Raw genomic sequence first — 22,635 nt, 5'->3', positions numbered from 1 at the left:
GCATATACAATAATATAACAAAAGCAACATATACCAATTTATAATTCTTCCACAACAAACACAGAAACAAAAGTGAGGAGGCCACCGTCTTATTTAGTCATCAGTCATGATACAATATATATTAATATATTATTATGCATGCACCATCTTCATCTATACCCTCAACTCACTATATATTTTTTTTAATCAAGAACACGGATTAATTAATAGTTGTTGTCCCACCAGAATTGTGATTGAAGATAATCGGTCACATCCTTGTCAACTTGAAAAGCCTTAGTGAGTACATGGGGAGATATTTTGGGGTCTGAACCAAACACCGCATTTGCAATCGTGATTGTTCCTGGATTTTGATTACTCAAGCCCGCAAAAGCAATTGTGTTTGTTTCAGCTATGTTCTGCTGGAAATGAACGAGGCCTTCTGGAAATACAAAAACGTCACCGGCGTATAATGTTTTTGTGAATAATCGATTCTTTTGGTTCGGAATGTTAGACGTCACAAATCCCACCAAAAGACTCCCCTCTAGAACTAAGAGGACCTCTGTTCCACGAGGATGAATGTGCGGCGGATTCAACCCATATGGTGCAAAGTCAATACGCGCCAAGGATATTCCAAGTGTATTAAGACCTAGTATATCATGAATCGTGTTATTAATTCTTGAGTACTATACAAACAATTACCACGTACTTGAAATGAAATATACCTTTTAGCTTTATCACAGATACCGCAGTAACCTCTGATCCAAGAGGATTGAAGGTGTTTCCAGGTTTGTTAAGTCCCGTGAAGAAGAAGTCATCAGCATTAACGAGATTAGGGTTCTTGCAGCCATTTACAAACACTATATATAATATAATAATTAAGAATCTTTGGGCAAAATGAAAAATGACAAGTCGAAGAAAAAAGTACGTACGTACCAGCAGCATCTTTTGGATCATCAGTGGCAACACAAAAGTCTTGAAGAGGGGATGGATCGGAAGCATTGACAATAATTAGTGAATAAGCCAAAGCCAAGATGGATATAGGTACTAACAATTGTTTACCCATATCTCTCTTAAAACTTATAATGATGATCAATTAAGCACGAAAGAGGCAGCTATTTATAGGGTTTTGAGAAGTCCTAGCTATGATTCATTATTACATGTTGCCTAATTGGTTAATTATGTTTTGGTTCAATATTTTATTCTACTAATGGGGATGCTCTAAGTAGTCTTATACAAAATTATTGTTTAATTAATATCTATATATACCTTTTTACTGACTCTATATATACCTTTTTTTTTTTTTTTTTTTTGTGAACCAGCCTCTTCTTCATCATTGTCATAAAAATTAGAAAATATATATTACTAAGTTTTACAATTAGCTTTGAAACTAACTTAACTGATTTTGCAATCTTAGAAACTCAATTGCACATTAACTTGAAAGTTGTCAAAGAGTTGTGTAAAATTATTAAAGTTTTTTAAACATGATTTTTTTTTTTGTTATACTTAACTATGCAAATATACTTTTTTAATCCACTTCAAATTACAAATTTGTTTATGTAAATTATTAGTTTATTATATATATTGTTTCTGATAATATATATATATATATATATATTAAAAATAAAAATAAATAATTAACTCGTTAAGTTAATTGTGATATAAGTGATTCCTAAAAAGACTAAAGTAACATCCACTATTAAAAATAAAAAAAATAAAAAATTATCTTTTGTTATACCTCTACCAAAATGTTGATATAATTATTTATTTTGATTATGTAAGTATATATCTTGTATAAAAGAAGAGAAAATTCTCCTCATTATTTGTGTTGGATTTTGACTTATTTTGTTTGTCTACATTAACTTCCCCTGGTGGAAGATCACGATTCGTGCTCATCTATTAATGAGTTTAACCTAATTAATTATCAATGTAAGGCCTGTTCTTTGCCACAACTAAGTCTTAAATAAAAATATATATAAATATATCAAATTAAAATTTAGAAATATCTATTTTTATATTAATATTTAAATACTAAAATATGTACACGTATAACTTATTATTTATAATCAAATGGATTTATTGCAATCATCTTTTATTTTCAACATACACGTAATACAATAACTTAATAAGAAAATAAAATTTCAAAGGGATATCATATATATATATTTATTATTCGTGTTGATTAATTAATTTATTGAGTAAAATTGAAATTGGCGCAAGTCGTCCTCCTTCCCAAAAGAGAAAAGCTGAAGCCGAGCCTGGAAGCTGCTAGATCAAACTGCAGCAAATTATCTTCAATTTGAAAAGCTCCGATGACAATTGAAGTTCTTGAGTTCGATCCTCCGTCCAAAAATCCCAGGCACAAAGTCTGATCATTAGGCTGCACAATCAGATTAGAACCCACAATGTCCCACCTTACATTCTCATTCTGAAGCCCCAACGTCACCCATGGCACCGCCCAACCCAGTCTAGTCACAAAAACATTCTTTGAACTAAAACAGACATCGAACGGCGCCACCGCCGCCACTCTCGTTATGTTCCTCGCCGTCGCCGCCTTAACGTAAGCGTCCGTAACCGCCTTGAAAATCGAAGATTCTAGAACAGTGTATGGGTTTACAGTGCTGATCTTTGTCCCGCCGTTACCTTTACTGTCAATCCTCAGCAGCGACGAGTTAACGGGAACGGTGGTCCCGTCGACTTTGATAGACCTGACGCCGATGAAGTAATCGGCAGATGGTTCGCCGTTAACGAAGGCGTTTGAAGTGCTGACTGGGTTCAGGAACAGGGGAGTGTAAGTTAGAGAAGCAGAGATTTCCATTCCGGGTTGTAAAAAGTAAGGTCCGTCGCCGAAGATGGCAACTCCGGTCCCGGATGAAAGACATATAGCGAATTTGCGATGGAAACTGAAGGCGGATGAGAATTGAGCCGGTAGGGAGACCCGAGTTCGACCTAAACCAGCCATACCTGAAGCTCCCTTGGCTAAACCTTGGAGAAGGAAAGGTTGTGCGCAGGAGAAGATAAAGCGGTTAACCTGAACAGCCCTACCCGGATTAGACCCATTTGTGGAGTTAAGAGAAATGACATCCTCTGCTAGCTCTCCGCCGGTGACGGTGCGGGTGACGGTGTTATCCGGTGTTACCCCACATGTGTTCTTGTTGCAACCAGGGCGGGAAGGTCCTGAGCATGTGCCGCAGCCGTTTGAGCGGGCAAGGTTGCATTGGGCGGAGTTACAAGGAACAGGGCGATAGGTTGATGAGACGTAATTGGTGTCGCAGTCGAGCCATAGGTATCTTCCTCCGAGGTCTAGGACTAGGTTGATTGGGACCAGAGGGGTGCGTTGGTTGAGTTTTGTGACGTATTGATTAGTGGAGGAGTCCTTGGTCACCGGGACTATTAGGGCGGAGGGACGGAATGACGGCTGGCCGGATGAAATAGAGATCATGTGGATCATTGTGATTGAGAGAAGGAAATATTGAAGAATTGGGGAAGCCATTTTTGGTTAAAGGAAGAAGAAGAAGATCGAATTGATGAAGGGAGAATGGGATGGAGCAAATATTTATACTAAAGGTTTGGATCAAGATACGTGCAAAATTGCATATGTTTGCTTTCTTTGACTAATTTTATTTTTTAACATATCCTTTCTATTATATTTGTCTAAATACAATGATGAGTTGAAGTACTTTCTGTTTTATTATTTTACAAAGTTACAATCCAAAATAGAAAGTTATCATGATTCCATCGTAAGAATTGAAAAACTAACACCTTTCATCCCTTTATACATGAATATATAAATAAAAAGGTTTGAAAATTAATTAAAATAAAAATTTTATTTTTGTTTCTTAACTGATTGACTATTTATTTTTCCTTTATGGGCAATCTGACATTCCATTATTGATCAACTATTTGAATCTGAGATTTGAGAAAGTGTTGATTCATTATTAAACACACATATATATATATATATATATATATATATATATATATATATATATATATATATATATATATATATATATATATATATATATATATATATATATATATATATATATATATATATATATATATATATATATGTGTGTGTGGTAATTAAGATAACACATATTTATACATTTTAATGAAACTTTTAATTTAATTTATATTTCGTTAGGATAATTTTAAAAAACAAATAACCCAGCATCTATAATCCACAGATTAATTTGGTCAAAAGTTAAATGGATAAAATATCATCCACAAAGTTTGACCAGAACAACCCCCATAAAATACACAAGTGCTTACATCAATCCGTTAGTCGGTGATTGTCTTAGATATTATTTATAATAAAAAAGGTTTCAAACTAAAAAAATATATATATATATCTAAAAAAAATATATATTTGTTAGAATTAAAATTAAAGACAAACACAACTCCTAATTTTGTTTAGTCTATTTACCCAAAAGATAATTAAGTATATTCAACCAAATTAAGGGGCAAAAAATAGAAAGGAATTATAAAAATTTGGTGTTTGAGATTGCATTAAGTTTTGGCTACCTATTAAATTTTGACAATGTCCATTATGCAAAAGTAATAATAATTAAGTTTAATGAATAGCTGAAAATTATAAAAAAATAATAATTAATCTTGTCAATCCTATAATGAATGTCACATAGTATCATAGAATTAAAAAAATATCATTTAAAAAAAAGTAAACATTACTCAGAAATCATGACAGTAAATAAAGAATTAACTAGAATATTAACATCTTTGTTATTATGAAATGTAGTAGATAAATTTTTAAAGATGGATTTTTACTGATTACTGTTTTCATGAGAAATTTAATTAAAACATTATTTTCAAAATACCGCAATTGTCTTTTGATAGCAAGCTTTGTATGGTATATTTGAAGTTTCATATATTAATTATATACATTAAGAAATTAAAGTTCTTAGTTATATCTTGCTAGCCTTTTAATTTCAAAACAATTCATATTTATTTTCTTAATTCTGATTCTGTTTAGAAGAAAAAAAAAACTTTCGAAACAAATTATTCATCCAACATTGACAATTTAACATACTTTCTAGCCCATGGTTTCATGATAATAATTAAATTGCTGTATCACAAATTAATCATTTTAAAAGTAGCTATTTATAATTTCATTTCTTTTAATATAATACTCTTTAAAGTCAAAAATAAAAACTCATTTTGTGTACGTAAACACATCAGATTATTTGAGTTGTTTTTACCTATTTATTTTCAAATATATTAGAATTATCTCTATTATTATTATTGTTTTTTTTTATAAAGCATACAATTAACGTCATTAATCCGATAGAGTAGAAAATAGTATTAAGGTATATTTGGATTAGTGAATTTTGAATTAATCGTTTTTCTCGAACATTACTAACTCAATAATTTATTGAGTTTTTTTTTCTTTTTAGGTTATGATTTTTAGTTGTGTTTAAACGAATTTTTTCAATTTTAATAATTACATATCTTTAAAAAAAAACTAATTAGATATATTAATTTAATTTAAGTTGAATTTAAAATTTTAAAACAGTTAATCTAAATAATAATTAAAAAATATATTATTTTAAAAAATATTTAATTTTCAGTTTAATAATAACTTACTTTATCAAATATTGTTTATTTTCACGTCTTATTGCTCCTTATCGAAATTCAGGATTTACAAAAATGTCATCCACAAATTAGTTTGGCCACTACAAAGTTTGACCTTGACCACAAAATAGATAAGTGCTTACATCATCAATCCGTTTGTCTGACAATAATTTAAAACAATATGAAACAAAAGCGTACAAGTTTAAAATTTTAATTAAAAATCTTTTTTTTTATTAGTAAAAGGTCAACCGGATCTGTCACACAGATTTCCATATTAGGGTTTGGAACACTTTTATCCAATTGATTGTATTTAATTAGGGTTTGGAACATTTTCCCAATTAATTGTATTTAATTAATAATGAGATTGAGATTTTATTTTATGTTCACTTCTATAAATATTAATAAAAATAAATAAATCTCCTTATTCCTTACCCGATCGTTTGACAAGCTAAATGCATTGATTACATGTTTATTATTATACTCATAATAGTTTAACAATATTTATGTTACAATATTGAAGAAGAATATATCTTACTTTTAGAATCACTTATCCTAAAGGGTCAAGTACTAAATTTTATGATTGAACTTATGAAATCAAATTACAAGATGTATTTAAAAAAAACATGACAAGTAAATTTGACATGACACAAAAATACGACCTGAATTGAACATGAAAAAAAATCAGGTTTTAGTAATTTATTAGTGAGTTCAGGTCGAAATATGATCGACATATTTAACCAAACTAGACTCGTAAATATGTTTATAATTTTTTTTACATATTTTTAATGAAGTTTTCGATTTAACATTATTGTTTTTTTGTGTTAATATTATTTTAATATTAAAATATGCGATATTAATTACAATTGGTTAAATTGGATTGATTCGAGTTGAGTAGGGTCAATCGAGACAAATTACATAACAGGTTAATATTATAGATTTTGCCACAAATTACTGAACATGTCACGGTCATTTTAGTATCGCTCAACCCTTTAACCTTTAACCAGAACTTCACCATGTTTAAAAATATATTATATATTAAAAATGAAAAAAAAAAAAAATCGTTTAAACACATCTACAAAGCACAAATAAAAATAAATAAATAATAATAATAATACTTAATAAGTTATCGAGCTCGTAAATCTTCGAGAAGAATGATTAATTCCCAACAGACTCTACTAGCTTTCCTGAACGAATCTCATAAAGCATAATAATAATAATATTATAAATAATACGCATCGAACGACTACGATTATTAAAAGTTCAACGATTTCTCTCAAACCAGATAGTCCAACAAAGAATAATTGGGATGGTAACCCAAATATATAAGTATGTCATTATCAACTACATCAATTCAAACTTTTCAGCAACTACCTAAAGATTCGACATCACCCAATTAATCGCAATAATACTACACAAAAGACTCTAAATAATAATCACCTCGACGGTACAAAATGTAACTAAAGTTACATTAAAAATAATTAAAGTTAACAAACTACATTTACTTTTACTATTTTCTAACTCACCTCTTAGGCTTTCCCGCAGTAGTTTAACAAGCACCAAAATGAACCATTTTTTTTTCAAAATTAATCAAGTGGCCAGTTTATTTTTTTTAATCACATCACCCTAAAATGAGTCCATATAGCATTATTTTTCCTTTATTCAAATAAATGCAGCAAATTGATCTGTGGAAAGATCTAATAACTTATTGAATATATTATTACAATATCTGATTTTATAAACTAAAGTTTACAAAATACATACATTTGTTTATTATTTATTTTCTAATAAAACAAAGCATTGATGATCTTCAAATGAAATTGTTCTACTACTCAGCAAGGCCTTGGGCAAAAGCGGCGCAATTTGTTCTACTCTGCAGTAGAGTAGAGCTGAATCCCAACCTGGAGGATGCTAAATCAAACTGCAGCAAATTGTCTTCAATTTGATGCCCTCCGATCACAATCGAAGTCCTTGAGTTCAATCCACCGTTCAAAAAACCCAAGCACGAGGTCTCCTCATTAGCCTTCACAATCAGATTGAAACCCACAATGTCCCAACTCACATCCTCACTCTGAAGCACCAACGTCACCCTCGGCACATCCGGACCAATTCTCGTCCCAGATAACTCCGACCCTTTGAAACATATTTCAAACTCACCCACCGCCTCCACTCTCGCTATCTTCCTCGCCGTCGCCGCCCTAACGTAAGCGTTCGTAACCGCCTTGAAAATCGAAGATTCTAGAACAGTGTATGGGTTTACAGTGCTGATCTTTGTCCCGCCGTTACCTTTACTGTCAATCTTCAGCAGCGACGAGTTAACGGGAACGGTCTCCCCGTCGATTCTGATAGATCTGACGCCGATGAAGTATTCGGGAGACGGACGTTCGGGGTTAAGTTGAAACCCATTTGAAGCGCTGACAGGATTCAGTAACAGAGGAGTGTAAGAAAGAGAACCCGATATCTCCAATGATCCTTGTGGGGAAACAAACGGGGCGTCGCCGAAGAAGACAACGCCGGTCTGGGACGAAAGACATATAGCGAATTTCCTATGGAAACTGAAGGCGGCTGCGAATTGAGCTTGTAGGGAGACACGATTCCGACCCAATCCAGCAATACCTGAAGCTCCCTTGGCTAAACCTTCGAGAAGATTAGGATGGCCACATGTGAAGATGAAGCGGTTAACCTGAACATCCCGACCTGGGTTAGACCCATTTCTGGATTTAACCGACAGGACATCCTCTGCTAGCTCTCCGCTAGTGATGAAACCGGTGACAGTGTTATCGGGTATGACTGTACATGTGTTCTTGTTGCAGCCAGGGCGGGGAGAAGGGCCTGTGCAGGTGACACAGGAGAGTGGGCGGGCGAGGGAGCATTGTGCGGAGTTACAGGGAACGTGGCGATAGGTGGAGGAGATGTAATTGGTTTCACAGTCGAGCCATAGGTATTTTCCGCCGAGGTCTAGGACTAGGTTGAGTGGGACTAGAGGGGTGCGTTGGTTGAGTTTTGTGATGTATTGATTAGTGGAGGAGTCTTTGGTCACTGGGATTAGAAGGGCAGAGGGACGGAATGATGTCTGGGCGGATGAAATAGAGATCATGTGGATGAGATTGAGAGTGATGATTGAGAGGAGGAAATATTGAAGAATGGGGGAAGCTGCTGCCATTGTTGGTTAATGATGATGAAGATGAAGTATGAATGGGTATTTTATAGCTTTGGCTTGAACATGAACATTCACCATGCCTCGTATAGTTAGTTGCATTGTTTTGACTAGTTTTTTATTTGAGAAAAGTCTTTAAACCAAAAAGATCTGGTTTGATAATGGCACATTGTAATATTTTGAAAATAATTTGTTGAATAGTTTTATTTGTATTTGGCGTAATCAGATTGGATTCTAAATGTTTGATAATTAATGAGAAGACTTCCGCAATGTAGCCCCAAAAGTCCATGTCACCTCTACTTTAGGAAATATTACAAGACTAAATTAAAATTTGAGTATTATGACAATGATTAATGATGTAGTGTTATATAGTTATGTAGAGTTCAAAAAATTAAATGGATAAAATTTCATCCACAAAATTTGACCATGACCATAGATTGCACAAGTGCTTACATCATAGTCAGTTTGTTTGTCGATGACAGATATTAGTGACAATAACTTATATGAACCCTTTTTTTTTTTCAAATAAACTAATAAAGATTTTCATTTCTTCCCATTTTTAGGAACCAAATCCGGGGCTAAGCCATAACATATGATTATTATTTATTACAATATATGTTATATTTTTACAATCAGAAATTAAAAACGGTTCCTACAAAATGTTAACTTATTCTAGGTTTATAACTTGCATATATTTAGTGTATGAGTATCTTACAAAGTGTTAACTTACACTAGGTCTATAACTTGCATAAATTAATCCTAACAAAGTTCAATTTTCTTGCTTTATTAACCAAGAAAACTGATTATTTCCATATCAAGCCTTGTGTAGTTAGAAATATTCATTTTTGCCCATATTTCTTCTTTATTTGCCATCCATTTCTAATTTTTATAATGCATATATAAGCATTGTTATTTACTATCTCTATCATTCCATTCTATTCCATTCCATTCCATATCAATAATCCCCCAACCAGTATTTATGTGTGAGTCGTGACATTGTTAGCTGTCATAAACATATTTATTAGGTCACCCAAAACCCTTAATCTTCACAATGTATCAGTTCAATATAATTCAAAACATTTGTTTGTAATATGTTGAAATGCTTTAAATCATATTAAAACAGTTAAGATACAATATTGTAAACATATACAAATACTATTGTGTAGAGTCGAAACCTAGTTTTATTGATGTTCAAAATTGTATATGTAGCCGATTTTCATTGCTGACATGCGATGCGAGACCAGCAGACAGACAGCGGGCAGGCAACAGCATTAACAATATTAACATTAACTTGAAAAATGATTTAGCCAAAAAAATTTACATAAGGTTCTTCACACTATGTTTTCTGCAGGCGTTTCTTGCATGGTTAAGAGAGGCTTGTGAAGATCTGAAGATGAATATGACAATGTTAAAATTGACGAGAGCTGTGGTGAGTGAGAATTGTTCATGTTTCCCGTAATAAGCGCATTCTCTAATGACAACTTTGCCAATCTGCTTATGTATATCATTATCATCACTGTATATATATATAGTTAGGATTTGTATTAGCCATCTCAAGTCATAATTAATAATAATTCAACAAACACAAACATACCTGATACTGTGAAGCCAACTGCTAGAACCATCTGTGTGAACAACAACATTTAGATTTTTAAGTTTCAAATCATATGTTCTTCAAAATCAGCATTTTTAAAAACAAATAACTGCACATCTAGAAGTGTCAGTTATTAGGAGATTCAAAATACAAAGTCAGTTTTATACTTAATCTTCTCAAATATTTTACAGCATTATTAAGTAAGTGGTTTATAATTGTCCTCACCCAATGAGTCAACGAAAACTCGCTCCAGTCATGGTTCGTGATATCCGACAAGTCCTTCAGAGTCGTCCCCACATAGACTAACACAAATGTTTGCGGCTGCAGCTCCAACAAATGTGGAAATCATATAAAATATGGATAAACTTTACAGACCAAAACAATTTAAGGACAAATTAGAAATTAATAGTACCATAGTTCCAATCCAAGTAGCCAGCACATATTCTCCAAGGCTAATTGGAGTAACAGCAATCAGATAATTCAACATGTTAAATGGAAGTAATGGAATTAATCGAAGAAGCAGAACAATCTGTTATTTCAAAAAAAAGGGAACATGAGAAATCCACATTTAATCTATTCTATCAGATTAGTTTAATTATATTTCATCAAGATACAAACACCAGTTACCTTAAAGCCAGATCTTTCAATTGCTATAGCTATTGCTTGAAACTTGGGGAATTTGTTCAAAATAGACGTCACATAAGATCTTCCAATCTACAAAAACAAACCAACCGAGAACAAAACCTTACAGAAATAGAAATTTTGAGCATCAAACATAGATGTATCAAAAAAAAACTTACGGTTCTTCCAAGTAAGAATGCAGCTGTAGCACCTGCAGTTCCACCAATGGAGTCAACAGCAAATCCCACAGGCAAGCCAAATAGATAGCCACCTCCAAGCTGTACCATTTAACTAAAAAATTGTAAACTCATAACATAACATTACATTGGGACAATTGCGTGAGAAATTTGTGCTAATGAAACAAGAGAAATGAAACTATTAGTTGAAGTTACCGTGAGTATAGATGCAGGAACTGCCAAGATTGTTAGAGGAATATAGGTCACAGTTCTGCACCAGACACAAAACATTGATAGTCAAAACAATACAAGATTATGTACATCTTTGAAAACAACTTACAGCACAAGAGGACCCCAAAATCCCAGATCTTTCTCCACCCATAGCAGAAAATCTTTAAGCAACTGAAAAACGAATTGAAAACAGTGAGTTCACAAGCATATATATAGTGTTTAAGAAGAAATTAATGAAACCCCAAAACTCCAAACAATCTACAGAATCTACATAAGAAGATCGTCTTCGTGACAATGATCTGTTTGGCCTTTAATTTACATTCTAACATTGAAGCATTAATAACAATCAGGGATTAAAAGTGTGATTCATTTAGGGGTGATCATATCAAAATAGGCACTACCTTCTCTAAGGGAAGGCTGATGAAGGCGAGAGAAATGGCGGTGACAAGGAGGATGAGGAATAGGGTACGGAAAGCGGAGGACCAAGAAAGAGATATCGCCATCGCGAAAACGAGTTGTCCGGTCCAAGGACGGCAATTGTGGCCGTCGTCGGGTTGGACGCGCGATGGTCGCCTCTCTCAATCTCAATCCACCTCCTCCGCCCTGGTCAAATTCTTCCAAATTTCTGTCTTCCAAATCTCCAATTTCACCACCTTCAACCGCTCTTTCTGTTTATACCGTTACAACTGAATTTCAATTTACATGTTTATTTCTAAAACCACTAGTTAACTGTTGGTTGGATTTAAAAATTAAAAATAAATCAATGAAAATATATAACTTATTTAAAAACTAATATTCTGTAATAATTTTTGTCTCAACTTTAAATAAAATCGTTTATATATTAAGATTTTTGTTTTTAATAATGATTGAGATTAATTTTTTTTATCATTAATTTATTTCGTTTATATTCTGAATTTTTTAAATATAAAATTTACTTTCCAATATTGATATATATTAAGAGAAATTTTACATTATGATTCTATTCAAATTTTTATTTTGATTTTTTAACATCACACTTCTTATTTAGATGTATTTCCTCTCATAGTAATCTTAATCACTAAGAGCAACTCAGCAAAACCCATTATGCGTGCGCTTTTCTCCTCCAACCCACCTAAAAAAAAATTATTATGCGACTGAGTCTTCTCTCCTCACGCAAATACGTATGGACAGTTCATTATCACCATTTTAGACATTTTTAAAAATGACCCTTACACTTTTTTTTAATAATTTTTAACTTTTTTATATGTAAATTAATCTTTTAATTTATATTTTTTACTTTTAAGATACAAAATTATAATATTTTTTAAATATATAATTAAATCATTAAATTTATTATACTTAAATTTTATTTAATTTATTTTATATTTATGTGTACCAAATGTTTTTTATATATAATATGTTTGTTTATTTAAATATATTATTGAATTATTTTGTTGTTTATGAATTATTTATATATAATTAATTTTATTAAATTAATGAGAAAAGATTAAAGTTAAGTATATAAAGTTGATAAATATATATATATATATAATATTAATAAGGTTAGAAAGTTAGTGTAAGAAATAATATTTTAAAAATATTCTTTTGAGTTTGAAAATAAGTTTTTGGATTGTAGATGAATTTGACGTTTACTGCATTTTAGATTTGAAAATGTATTTGTGGGTTGGAAATAGTCTAATCAACTCATAAAATTTAGAATTTATTTGAATTTGTAATAGTTTAATTTAAAAAATATTAGTTATATATTATTATTAATTATATATAATTAACTATTTTATACCTAATCAATTAAAAAAAATTATATATTCAAATAAAAAATTAATTAAAAAATAATAATAAGTATTATAAAAATATATTTATAAAATTAATTATATTAATTTATTTAAATAAATAATAATTTTATTTTTAATTTATAAATATAAATATAATTTTTTTAATGTAAAATAGTATAAAATCGTGAAATCGAAAATATTTATAAACTTATAAAATCTTACCACTTTATTTTTTAAATTTTAAGAGTTAACTTGAGATTTTAAGATAATTGATCCTAACTATGGTATTTATATATTTAAATATAAATAATAAAAAATAATTTTTTAAATTAATATTTTATTACAATTATTTTTAAAATTATTAAAATATAAAATAGAAGTAATTTTATTTTTATTTGGTATACAATATTTAATTAAACTTTTTAAAATATAAAATGAATGAAAAAAATAAAATTTTCACACAAAATTTAGATTCTATTACATAAAAATATTTTGATAAAATTTTCTTTATCAAGATGATTTGTTTCAAATTTTGAAAAAAAATAAAAAAAAATAATAAAAATTACATATGATAAAATTTTCTTTATCAAGATGATTTGTTTCAAATTTTGAAAAAAAATAAAAAAAAATAATAAAAATTACATACTAAATACTGTAAGTTTATAATTTAATTTGAAAATATATTTAAATTTGTAAATAATTTATTAATAGATAAGTTGTAGTGGTCTCTAATATCTATCAATATTTCTTATTCAACTTTACGCGAGTCAAACACGCTTCCATGATACAAGGCATTGATTCTTGAATGAGATTTTTCTAATATCGTTTTCTATATCTTTATAACAAAAAAAAAAAAAATTAATGTTGGTTGGAATAATAAAAAGACAAAAGACAAATAACAAGAAAATAAATAACCCTTGAGGTTTTGATAAGTTGGCTACCGTACACTAGCAGTCTAGAAGTTCCCAATACTTTAAAGTAGAAAAAAAGTATTGTTTCGTTTATACATTTTAAGTTAAAATGAAGAAAAATATAATAATTTTTTTATCCTAAATTAAAACAAAACGATTATCTTAAATAACCTAAGTAATACATTATTATTAATATTATATATTTTTTGTTGGTATGGAAAGGGTCTAGGGCAGTGTTTTAAAACCGGAAGGGGTGGTCAACTTGGTGAAGGTACCGAGTCACTGGGTTAAGGGTCGACAGTTGAATCGCATGATTAAAACCGGAATCACATGACTTAGACCCGGTTTCTACCTCACAAAATTTAAAAAAAGGTATTTTTTTTATCAAATTCATCTAACTTCATCAAACTTTAAACTTCAAACAATTCTATAAAATCATAAACAACACGAATATCTTAACAAATAATAAAATCATCTCAAACAAAATAATTATCTAATTCCATCTAATTTCAACTACAATACATATTATTTCTCACAAAACACCTTCTCATACAAATCCAACAACAATAACTCAATATCATCATTGTATATAAATTTAAACATCATTCATTAGAAATTATAGTCACAAATTAGACTATCCAAATCAAAACTCAACAATAAAAATATAGAATCACAAATCAACGTATAAAAAGAAGTGTTTCTACTTACAATCCTTGTGGCTAGTGAGTACACTGAGAACAGCAGAAAGTAAGAGAAAGTAAAAATTAGAGGCAAGTGAGAAGTTAGAGTAGATAGAGAGTGTTAATAATAATAATAAAAACTTAGAGATCCGTGCAACAAGGTGGAGAAACCCTCGGTTCCGGTTAGCCTTGGATCTCGGTTCGATCGGTCGACCGACCGGTTAAGGCCGATTTAATACGGATAAGTGCATTTTCAATCTGAAGTTTGGCTCGATTAAGTGAAACCCGATTTCCGGTCCGACCGGTCGGGCCGAGCCGGTTTTAAAACACTGGTCTAGGGAGTGACCCTGTGCGAATTGACTATGACTCTCATGTGTCCGGCTTACCATTAGGCGAGCTCAATTTTAATACAAGTTCAATTTTCTTAAAAATATTCATAAATTTGTCCTCAACATTAAAGACTTGTTCTTTTTGTTTTGTTTTTTTAAACACAACCCAAATCAATTTTTCAATTCACTTCTCAACAATCACATCACTAATTTCATTAACCAAAATACCTTATACTTTAAATTATTATTTATTATTTTATATATATATACCAATACCTTTTAAGTCTTTTTACTAAAAATAATCATCACCTCCTCAAAATCATCACTAATCATTATTTTTTTCTCCCTCTAAGTTTTAAAAAAAACAAAACAATCCAAACAAAGCCTAAAATTAAGTATAGATTAGGGTTTAATCTCTAGAATAAAATGGAATACAATAAAATAAAATAGAACTAATGTAACATGCCACATTCATTACATTTATTTCAATAAAAGTACATTCAATTATATTCAAACTGTATCTATTTAAATTATTACAAGGGTATAATTTGTAGTTTTTCTTTTATAAGAACTTATCATCAAGATTATACTTTAGAGCAACTTCAACCGAATACAAATACTCAAACTCAAAATGAGTTTTTCTCATTTTCCCTCTCCTATTTGTTTGCACTATTCATGAACTCAAAACTTTTTTATTTTTAAATTTAACCCCTAAATTTAATTTAGGTCAATTTTATACATTAAACTTATTTATATAATTTATTATTCTTAATTTATTTATACAATTTAATTCATTTATATAATATTTTTTGTATAACATAAATTTATAATAATATTCAAATATATATATATATATATATAATAATAATGTTAAAAAAAATTATAATAATATTCAAATATTATAATAATGTTTAAAAACATTATAATAGTGAACCATAATTTTTTATTTAGTTTGTGTATTGTAACTTTTAAATTTTTAATAATTTATTTATAATCAAATTTAAAATAATGGAGGGATATTAAAATATTATGTTGTAGTTTTTAATATTGTAAAATATATGGGGTGATATTAAAAAGTTATAAAAGTTGATGTAAGTAAGAATATTATAAAAATATTATTTTGGGTTTGAGAATGAATTTTTCGATTAGAGAAAATTTAGTGTTTGATATGACATTTACACTCAAATGAGTTTAAAAGAAATTTTTAGTTGAAGATGATTTTAGAAAAAAAAAAAAAAAAAGTAATAACACTGTTTTACTTCCTGTCAATATATATATATATATATATATATAAGGAGTTTATTTATTTTGGGCGAAAAGGAAGGGGTTTATTATTTCAAACTTTAACTATAATTTATAATTTTGTATATCCCCTACTTTTTTTTATTATAAAAATATCTCGTAGCTTTATAAGTGGTTGGATTAAATGGGGGAGCAAGAGATAATGCAAGATCTGGACTCATTACAATTAAAAAATCGAGAGAGGTCACAATCAAGAAGATTGCCATTTAATAATGATTTATTTTATTCTTTTTAATTTATCTCACTTTTTCTCCATCATTGTTTTCAATTCAGAATTAAAAGTTATATAATTTTGTCTCATTTGTAAATGTATTTAAATTTATTCATTTTAATACAGTTTACAAATGTTCTTCTTAGTAAAAATATTTGTTGAATACAATTTTTTAACCATAATTTTTTAATTTTGTTATTTTAAAAAGAAAAAAACATAATCTCATAGTCATAATTTCTCACTTCATTTCAAAACAATATTAATAAGAATTCAATATATAACTTTTATTCATTTAAAACATAAATCTTTTAACTTAAACTATTATATTAAATTACAAATGCATCATAAGTGTAAAAATAATAATTTTGAAAAAAAATACATATAGTTGAAAAAAACAACCTCAAACTGAAGAAAGAAACATATTAAGCAACAACCTAAAATATGAATCATTCAAACAAAATTTGATTATTTAAATAACATTGATTAATTTCGGTTATGAAATTTTGAGTTATTGTGTAAAAGTTTATATTTAATACAAAAAAAAAATAAAGAAAGAATATTTTAATTAATAAAAATATAAATAAATTATAATAATTATTTAAATAATTGTTATCAAATAATATTTAATTAAGTTAATAAGTTCATCATATACTTTTAGAAGAATTTTCTTTAAGATTCATCTCGCTACAACCATATAATTTAGCATTATATTAATTATTTATTATTAAAAATTATACAACTATAAATCCAATATTTAATGTAACTCAACTATTAGGAATCGTTGATTCTTGTAGTCTAAATGATAGACAGTTATTGAGCTCGTAAATTTTTAAGAAAAACGATTGTCTCTTGACCATGTTAGGTTGTAATTCACCTTCATAAAACAAAATATTAAGAGGATAAAAAGGAGTAAAGTTTAATGTAATATTTCTTAAGCCTAGATTATGTTGATAATGAATTATTTAATGATGATCATAACTCATAAGTAATCTCATAAGCTATATATAGATATGTGATGCATAGATTCGTAGACGAGAAATTTAATTATTTATTTCTCCACCACGTACACAAGATCACTACATAGCTAGCTAGCTAGCACTTTGAATGATTGTGATCATAAATTAAATGGAATCCAGCATTATCTCTACTTTCTTTCATTATATTTTGCTTTAATTTCCCCTCAAAGTTGTTTCTTTTCTTCTAAATATAAAATTATTCACATCAAAATTTTGCATATGGATTAATATTGTTTCTCAGAATTTGAGTTGTTATCTAATATAATTTTTTCTTAAATATTAATGGTAAGATTCAACTTAAGAGATCAAAATATTATAAATTCGATTTTATCAAAAAAAAAATATTTTAAGTTTAAGCGGGAACCATATGTGTAAATTGTCGTGCTAGTTCTCTTCTAAAATTAATCATTTTTATCGTTCAACTACCTTTGAGAATGTTGACATGGAACAATGATTTTTTAAACTTAAGACTTTAAACATTTTTTAGGTTTTGTTTAGTTTTATTGTATATTTTCGGATCTATAATCGATCTTATAACAAATTTAATATATTTTTTTCACACCGATTATAAATGAATAAAAAAACATACTTTTATTATTCTTAAATTATACTCTCTTTTTTTATATATATTTTGTGGATATCATTTAAGAAATTGTCACATTCAAAAACACCCCTTCTTTGTGAAGGTATTTACCAAGAAGTGACTAATATGAAACCTACACACAGTTAACAAAAATGAATAATTTGTCTCTATTTTAATAAATTATTATTCTTTCCATAAAAAGAAAATTTATTTGATTATTGGCTCATATTTGTTATATTTGATACCACATATATATATATATATATATATATATATATATATATATATATATATATATATATATATTATAATTTGGTTATAATAGTTAGATTTCAATCATATTTTAAATTTAGTCATACACTTGTTCCATATTTTATTGATATTTTTCATCCATGTTTTATTTTGAACGAATCTATATGGAAAATTGCAGAAATACATCCACTTTTATTTTGAATAATGATTTGGGGCCGAGGGTGGGGCTCAGATCATAAAGCGAATCTATGTGGCATTGCCACGCTGGATTTTTTGAATTAAAAAAAAAAATAAATAGCTTTAATTCGCCTGCCCTTCTCTCTCATTACTCTCTCTTCTCGCTCCCTCCTGTGTAAACCTTAGTCGAGCCGTAGTCTAACCATTGATTCTCTCTCATTACTCTCTCTTCTCGCTCCCTCCTGTATAAACCCTAGTTGAGTCGTGATGTATTTTCTGTCTCACCGTGGAAGCGCTCAACCATTTCCATCAATCTCTTCTTGCCGCCACTTGTTATCCGTCTCGCTGTGGAAGCCCCTCGTCTCCTCTTATATTCTCGCCGTACGTTTTCTCCAATACTCAATCTCTTCTTGTTATCTATTCTCTAAGATCAATGGATTCTGTTACCGATATCAACATCCCATCTACCGTCCCCCTAATTCCGACATTGTAACGACTCCGAATGCACGAAAGAGGAAGACCAACGATGTTGACAACCAAGATTTTGGAAGGTAAGTTATCTTTTGCGTGTTATATTTCGTAATAACTAGTTATATTGAGCGTAAAATATAGTTATATGAAGCGTACTAAGTAGTTATATGAAGCGTAATTAATAGTTATATGAAGCGTAATAAGTGGTTGTATGGAGTATAATATGTAGTTATATGGAGCATAATAGGTAGATATATGGATCGTAATAAATAGTTATATGGAGCGTTCACCTTTGTCATTTTTTCAGTTCGAAATTGTCAAAAAAAAAAGATTGCCGAAAACAACGATTCCAAACATTCGCACTTCTCCTCAGGGCCTATGTAAACTCGTGAATGGACTGTCGGACCTCCAGAAGCAAGCTGTCAAGGACATCGGCTTCGGCTCTCTCCTTTCCTTACGTGTCTCCAAATTGCCATCCTCAATTGCAATGTATTTGTTTGAACACTTCGATAAACTAATGTGTTCCCTGAGTCTGAGCAACCATCAAAATATGGTTATTGACGAGTAAAGCTAAAAAAAACTTAATATAATGCTGAATTATGCTCTATAGTTTATTGTTTGTGGTATCATAGTCAAATAATTTATTTGAGATCTATATAATGAGGCAATCAACTCAATATAACGAAGCAACAAGTACAATATAACGAGTCAATGATCTCAATATAACGAAGCAATAAGTACAATATAACGAAGCAATGATCTCAATATAACGAAGCAACAAGTACAATATAACGAGTCAATGATCTCAATATAACGAAGCAACAAGTACAATATAACGAGTCAATGATCTCAATATAACGAAGCAACAAGTACAATATAACGAGTCAATGATCTCAATATAACGAATCAACAAGTACAATATAACTACAATAATGTGGTAAAAGAGAATTAAGTGAAGACTATTGTTTGTGGTATAGTAGTTGGGTCATTGAATTGTTGCGCATCTGTTGGTTCATCCCGCATTTTTTTCTATAACAAAATTTAACAAGGCAATTAGTTAAATATATTACATCAATATATAACTAGGCAATGAACTCTATATAACGAGTAAATGAGCTCAATATAACAAAGCAACTAACACAATATAACAACTCAATGAGGTAAAACTAACCTTTGTTGAATGTTGGACCTGTTAATTACTTTTTCTACGGCAGATAATTTTCGTTTCGTTAGTGGCCTACCTCGAGCCCTCAATCTAACCTTAGTGTATTTAGATCAATATATATGTGTATTGAGCTCAATATAACCGTGTATTTAGCTCAATATATCCGTGTATTGAGCTCAATATATTCGTGTATTGAGATCAATATAATGATGTATTGAGCTCAATATAACAATGTCAATATAAAGTTGTATTGATCTGAAGATAAAGGAAGGATAACGATTAAAGATAACGATGAAAAAACACAATATCAAAACATAGTAGTCATATGGAGTTACCCGAACAATGTCAATATAAAGTTGTATTGATCTGAAGATAAAGTGAGGATAACGATTAAAGATAATGATGAAAAAACACAGTATCAAAACATAGTAGTCATATGGAGTTACCTGACCACCGTCGATATGGTTCTCCGGAGCAGCCACCGTCGAAATGTATTTATATCGAGTTATATCCCGGCCGTCGTCGATAAGGTTCTCCGGAAGAACTGAATCTATTCTAGGGTTTACAAGAAAGGTTGTCTGTGAGAGGATAGAGAAAAGAGAGAAAGTAGTTCCGTGCGTTTATATTTCTTTCTCAGATCATAAAACGAATCTATGTGGCATTTTTTTTACAGCCTGGCAAAGTACACATGGCAGCCACGGAGGATTCGCTGTATGGTCGGAGGCCAGCATCGGCCTCCCTATCACAGCCCTATATTTTTTATTTTTAAAGAAAATTAAAAGGAAGCAAAATAGAACAAAAGGTAAATATTTTATTTGAGGCAATTAGTATGTAACATTATATGTGGACAGAATAAGTTTAACAGATTAAAAAAAAAAGAAAAAAGAAAAAAGAGATGTCGTTTTCAGAATCAAGAAATGAGTTGACAACCATGCATAGTCAAAACTTTTTAAGGTTAATATGTTCGATTCCACCGTCCAAAACCCTACCCTAAACCTCCACCAAACTCCAATTAAAAATAAACCATTTTTTTAAATATTATTTTACTAATATTCTCTTAGTATCTATATATAATTAAATACTTCCAATACTCATTGTAATTTTTTAACCAAGCTTTCTTGTATCTTATATATTATTTAATGTATCTTAATAGCTAGTTGGAAAAAAAAGACACAAGAGGTTACGTCATACTCTTATCACTAATCTTAATTTCAGTAAAGCCAATAGAAAAATGATAACAAAAAGAAACAAATAGAAAATTTAGAACATTATTCTAAACAACATCTTCTTATAAATAAATATTTTCATTAATTTACAGTAAAAGAGTATTGTAAATAACACACTTCTACAAAATAAGATATATATTGTCATAAGTAAATTTGTATGGAAATAATAATTTTAAAGATTCAAATGGTTTATAATCTATCTTATCCTCGAATTGTTTATTGCCTAGCTTAGGCATGGTTCGGTTTGAATTATTTGAATATTCAAAACCAAAATTTATTACTTTCCCTTTCATTTATCACGTCACTCAATTTATTAATAAAAATATTTAAAATAACATCTATTTTAAATTATTATTTTTTATTTTATTATTATATATTAATTAATACTTATTAAGTCTTTAAAAAAATAAATCTCCATCACTTTAAAATTATTATCAATCATTATTTTTTTCAAATAACCAAGTTAATGCTATCTTCAAAATTATTATCAATCATTATTCATCAAATCTCACATCGTATCGTATGTACTAGTTTACCAATTAGTGCCGATTTGAAAATATTCATTCAAACAACAACTTATGAAAGTCAAATACATATTTTTTAGTATTCAAACTTAGAGCTTTCTATTCTTTGTATAGAAAAGATGCTTATATAAGTAGAGCCTAACTAAGAATTTTAATCATTCATATTATTGCACCAATGATTATGAATAGTGATAAAAAAAAATTTATATGATGTGACAACTTAAAGATTACTAAATAAAGGAAGAAGAAGAAGGTCAACACATTGGTCAACACACTTTCAAAGTAACATGACATTGAGTAACTTAAAAATTTGATATTTTGCTATATAATCACTGTTACATTTAAGTCTCAGTTTTGTACCAGATTTTTTTTAATCATAATCCGGACTAGGACTAGGGCCGCAAATGAGAAAAGTCGTGGCAAGTCAACTTGATTTCGAGTGGAATATTTATTAGTTCGACTCGAACTCGAATGAGTTTATAAAATTGAGTTCAAGTTCACTTGAAAACTTGAATTAAAATTAAATTTTCAAATATTGTGAAAAAAATATTTATTTTAATTTTAGATTTTAATATTAAAATAAATAAAAATATATATTATTTATTATCAGGTTCGAAAAAGCTCGACAAGTTATCGAACAAATATTATATGGACTCGAGACTCAAATAT

General features: G+C 29.3%; 4 protein-coding genes across 4 annotated transcripts; all 4 read right to left on the bottom strand.

Moving 5' to 3' along the window:
- Positions 1-203: 203 nt before the first annotated feature.
- On the bottom strand, positions 204-1,042 carry LOC124932244 (germin-like protein subfamily 1 member 16). Its single transcript, XM_047472862.1, has 3 exons — positions 913-1,042; positions 702-836; positions 204-625 (listed from the first exon to the last, which is right to left on the bottom strand). The coding sequence occupies exons 1-3, from the start codon at positions 1,040-1,042 to the stop codon at positions 204-206; spliced, it is 687 nt and encodes a 228-aa protein (XP_047328818.1).
- A 1,087-nt stretch (positions 1,043-2,129) lies between these two features.
- Positions 2,130-3,484, bottom strand: LOC124931378 (probable aspartic proteinase GIP2). The gene has a single exon (XM_047471828.1). It carries the CDS (start codon positions 3,467-3,469, stop codon positions 2,168-2,170), a length of 1,302 nt encoding a protein of 433 aa, XP_047327784.1. The 5' UTR covers positions 3,470-3,484; the 3' UTR covers positions 2,130-2,167.
- A 3,770-nt stretch (positions 3,485-7,254) lies between these two features.
- LOC124928650 (probable aspartic proteinase GIP2) lies at positions 7,255-8,798 on the bottom strand. Its single transcript, XM_047468893.1, has one exon. The coding sequence runs from the start codon at positions 8,729-8,731 to the stop codon at positions 7,397-7,399; it is 1,335 nt and encodes a 444-aa protein (XP_047324849.1). The 5' UTR covers positions 8,732-8,798; the 3' UTR covers positions 7,255-7,396.
- Positions 8,799-10,056: 1,258 nt separating this feature from the next.
- LOC124929727 (TVP38/TMEM64 family membrane protein slr0305) lies at positions 10,057-11,850 on the bottom strand. The gene is made up of 9 exons (XM_047470120.1): positions 11,749-11,850; positions 11,457-11,518; positions 11,333-11,387; positions 11,120-11,218; positions 10,947-11,033; positions 10,732-10,848; positions 10,545-10,640; positions 10,320-10,350; positions 10,057-10,241 (listed from the first exon to the last, which is right to left on the bottom strand). The coding sequence occupies exons 1-9, from the start codon at positions 11,848-11,850 to the stop codon at positions 10,057-10,059; spliced, it is 834 nt and encodes a 277-aa protein (XP_047326076.1).
- Positions 11,851-22,635: the final 10,785 nt, after the last annotated feature.

Source organism: Impatiens glandulifera, chromosome 3 (genome assembly GCF_907164915.1).
Source record: "Impatiens glandulifera chromosome 3, dImpGla2.1, whole genome shotgun sequence".
In the NCBI taxonomy this organism is placed as follows: domain Eukaryota; kingdom Viridiplantae; phylum Streptophyta; class Magnoliopsida; order Ericales; family Balsaminaceae; genus Impatiens; species Impatiens glandulifera.
The sequence above is the reverse complement of the archived record's forward strand: the minus strand, read 5'-3'. Positions and strand labels throughout refer to the sequence as shown.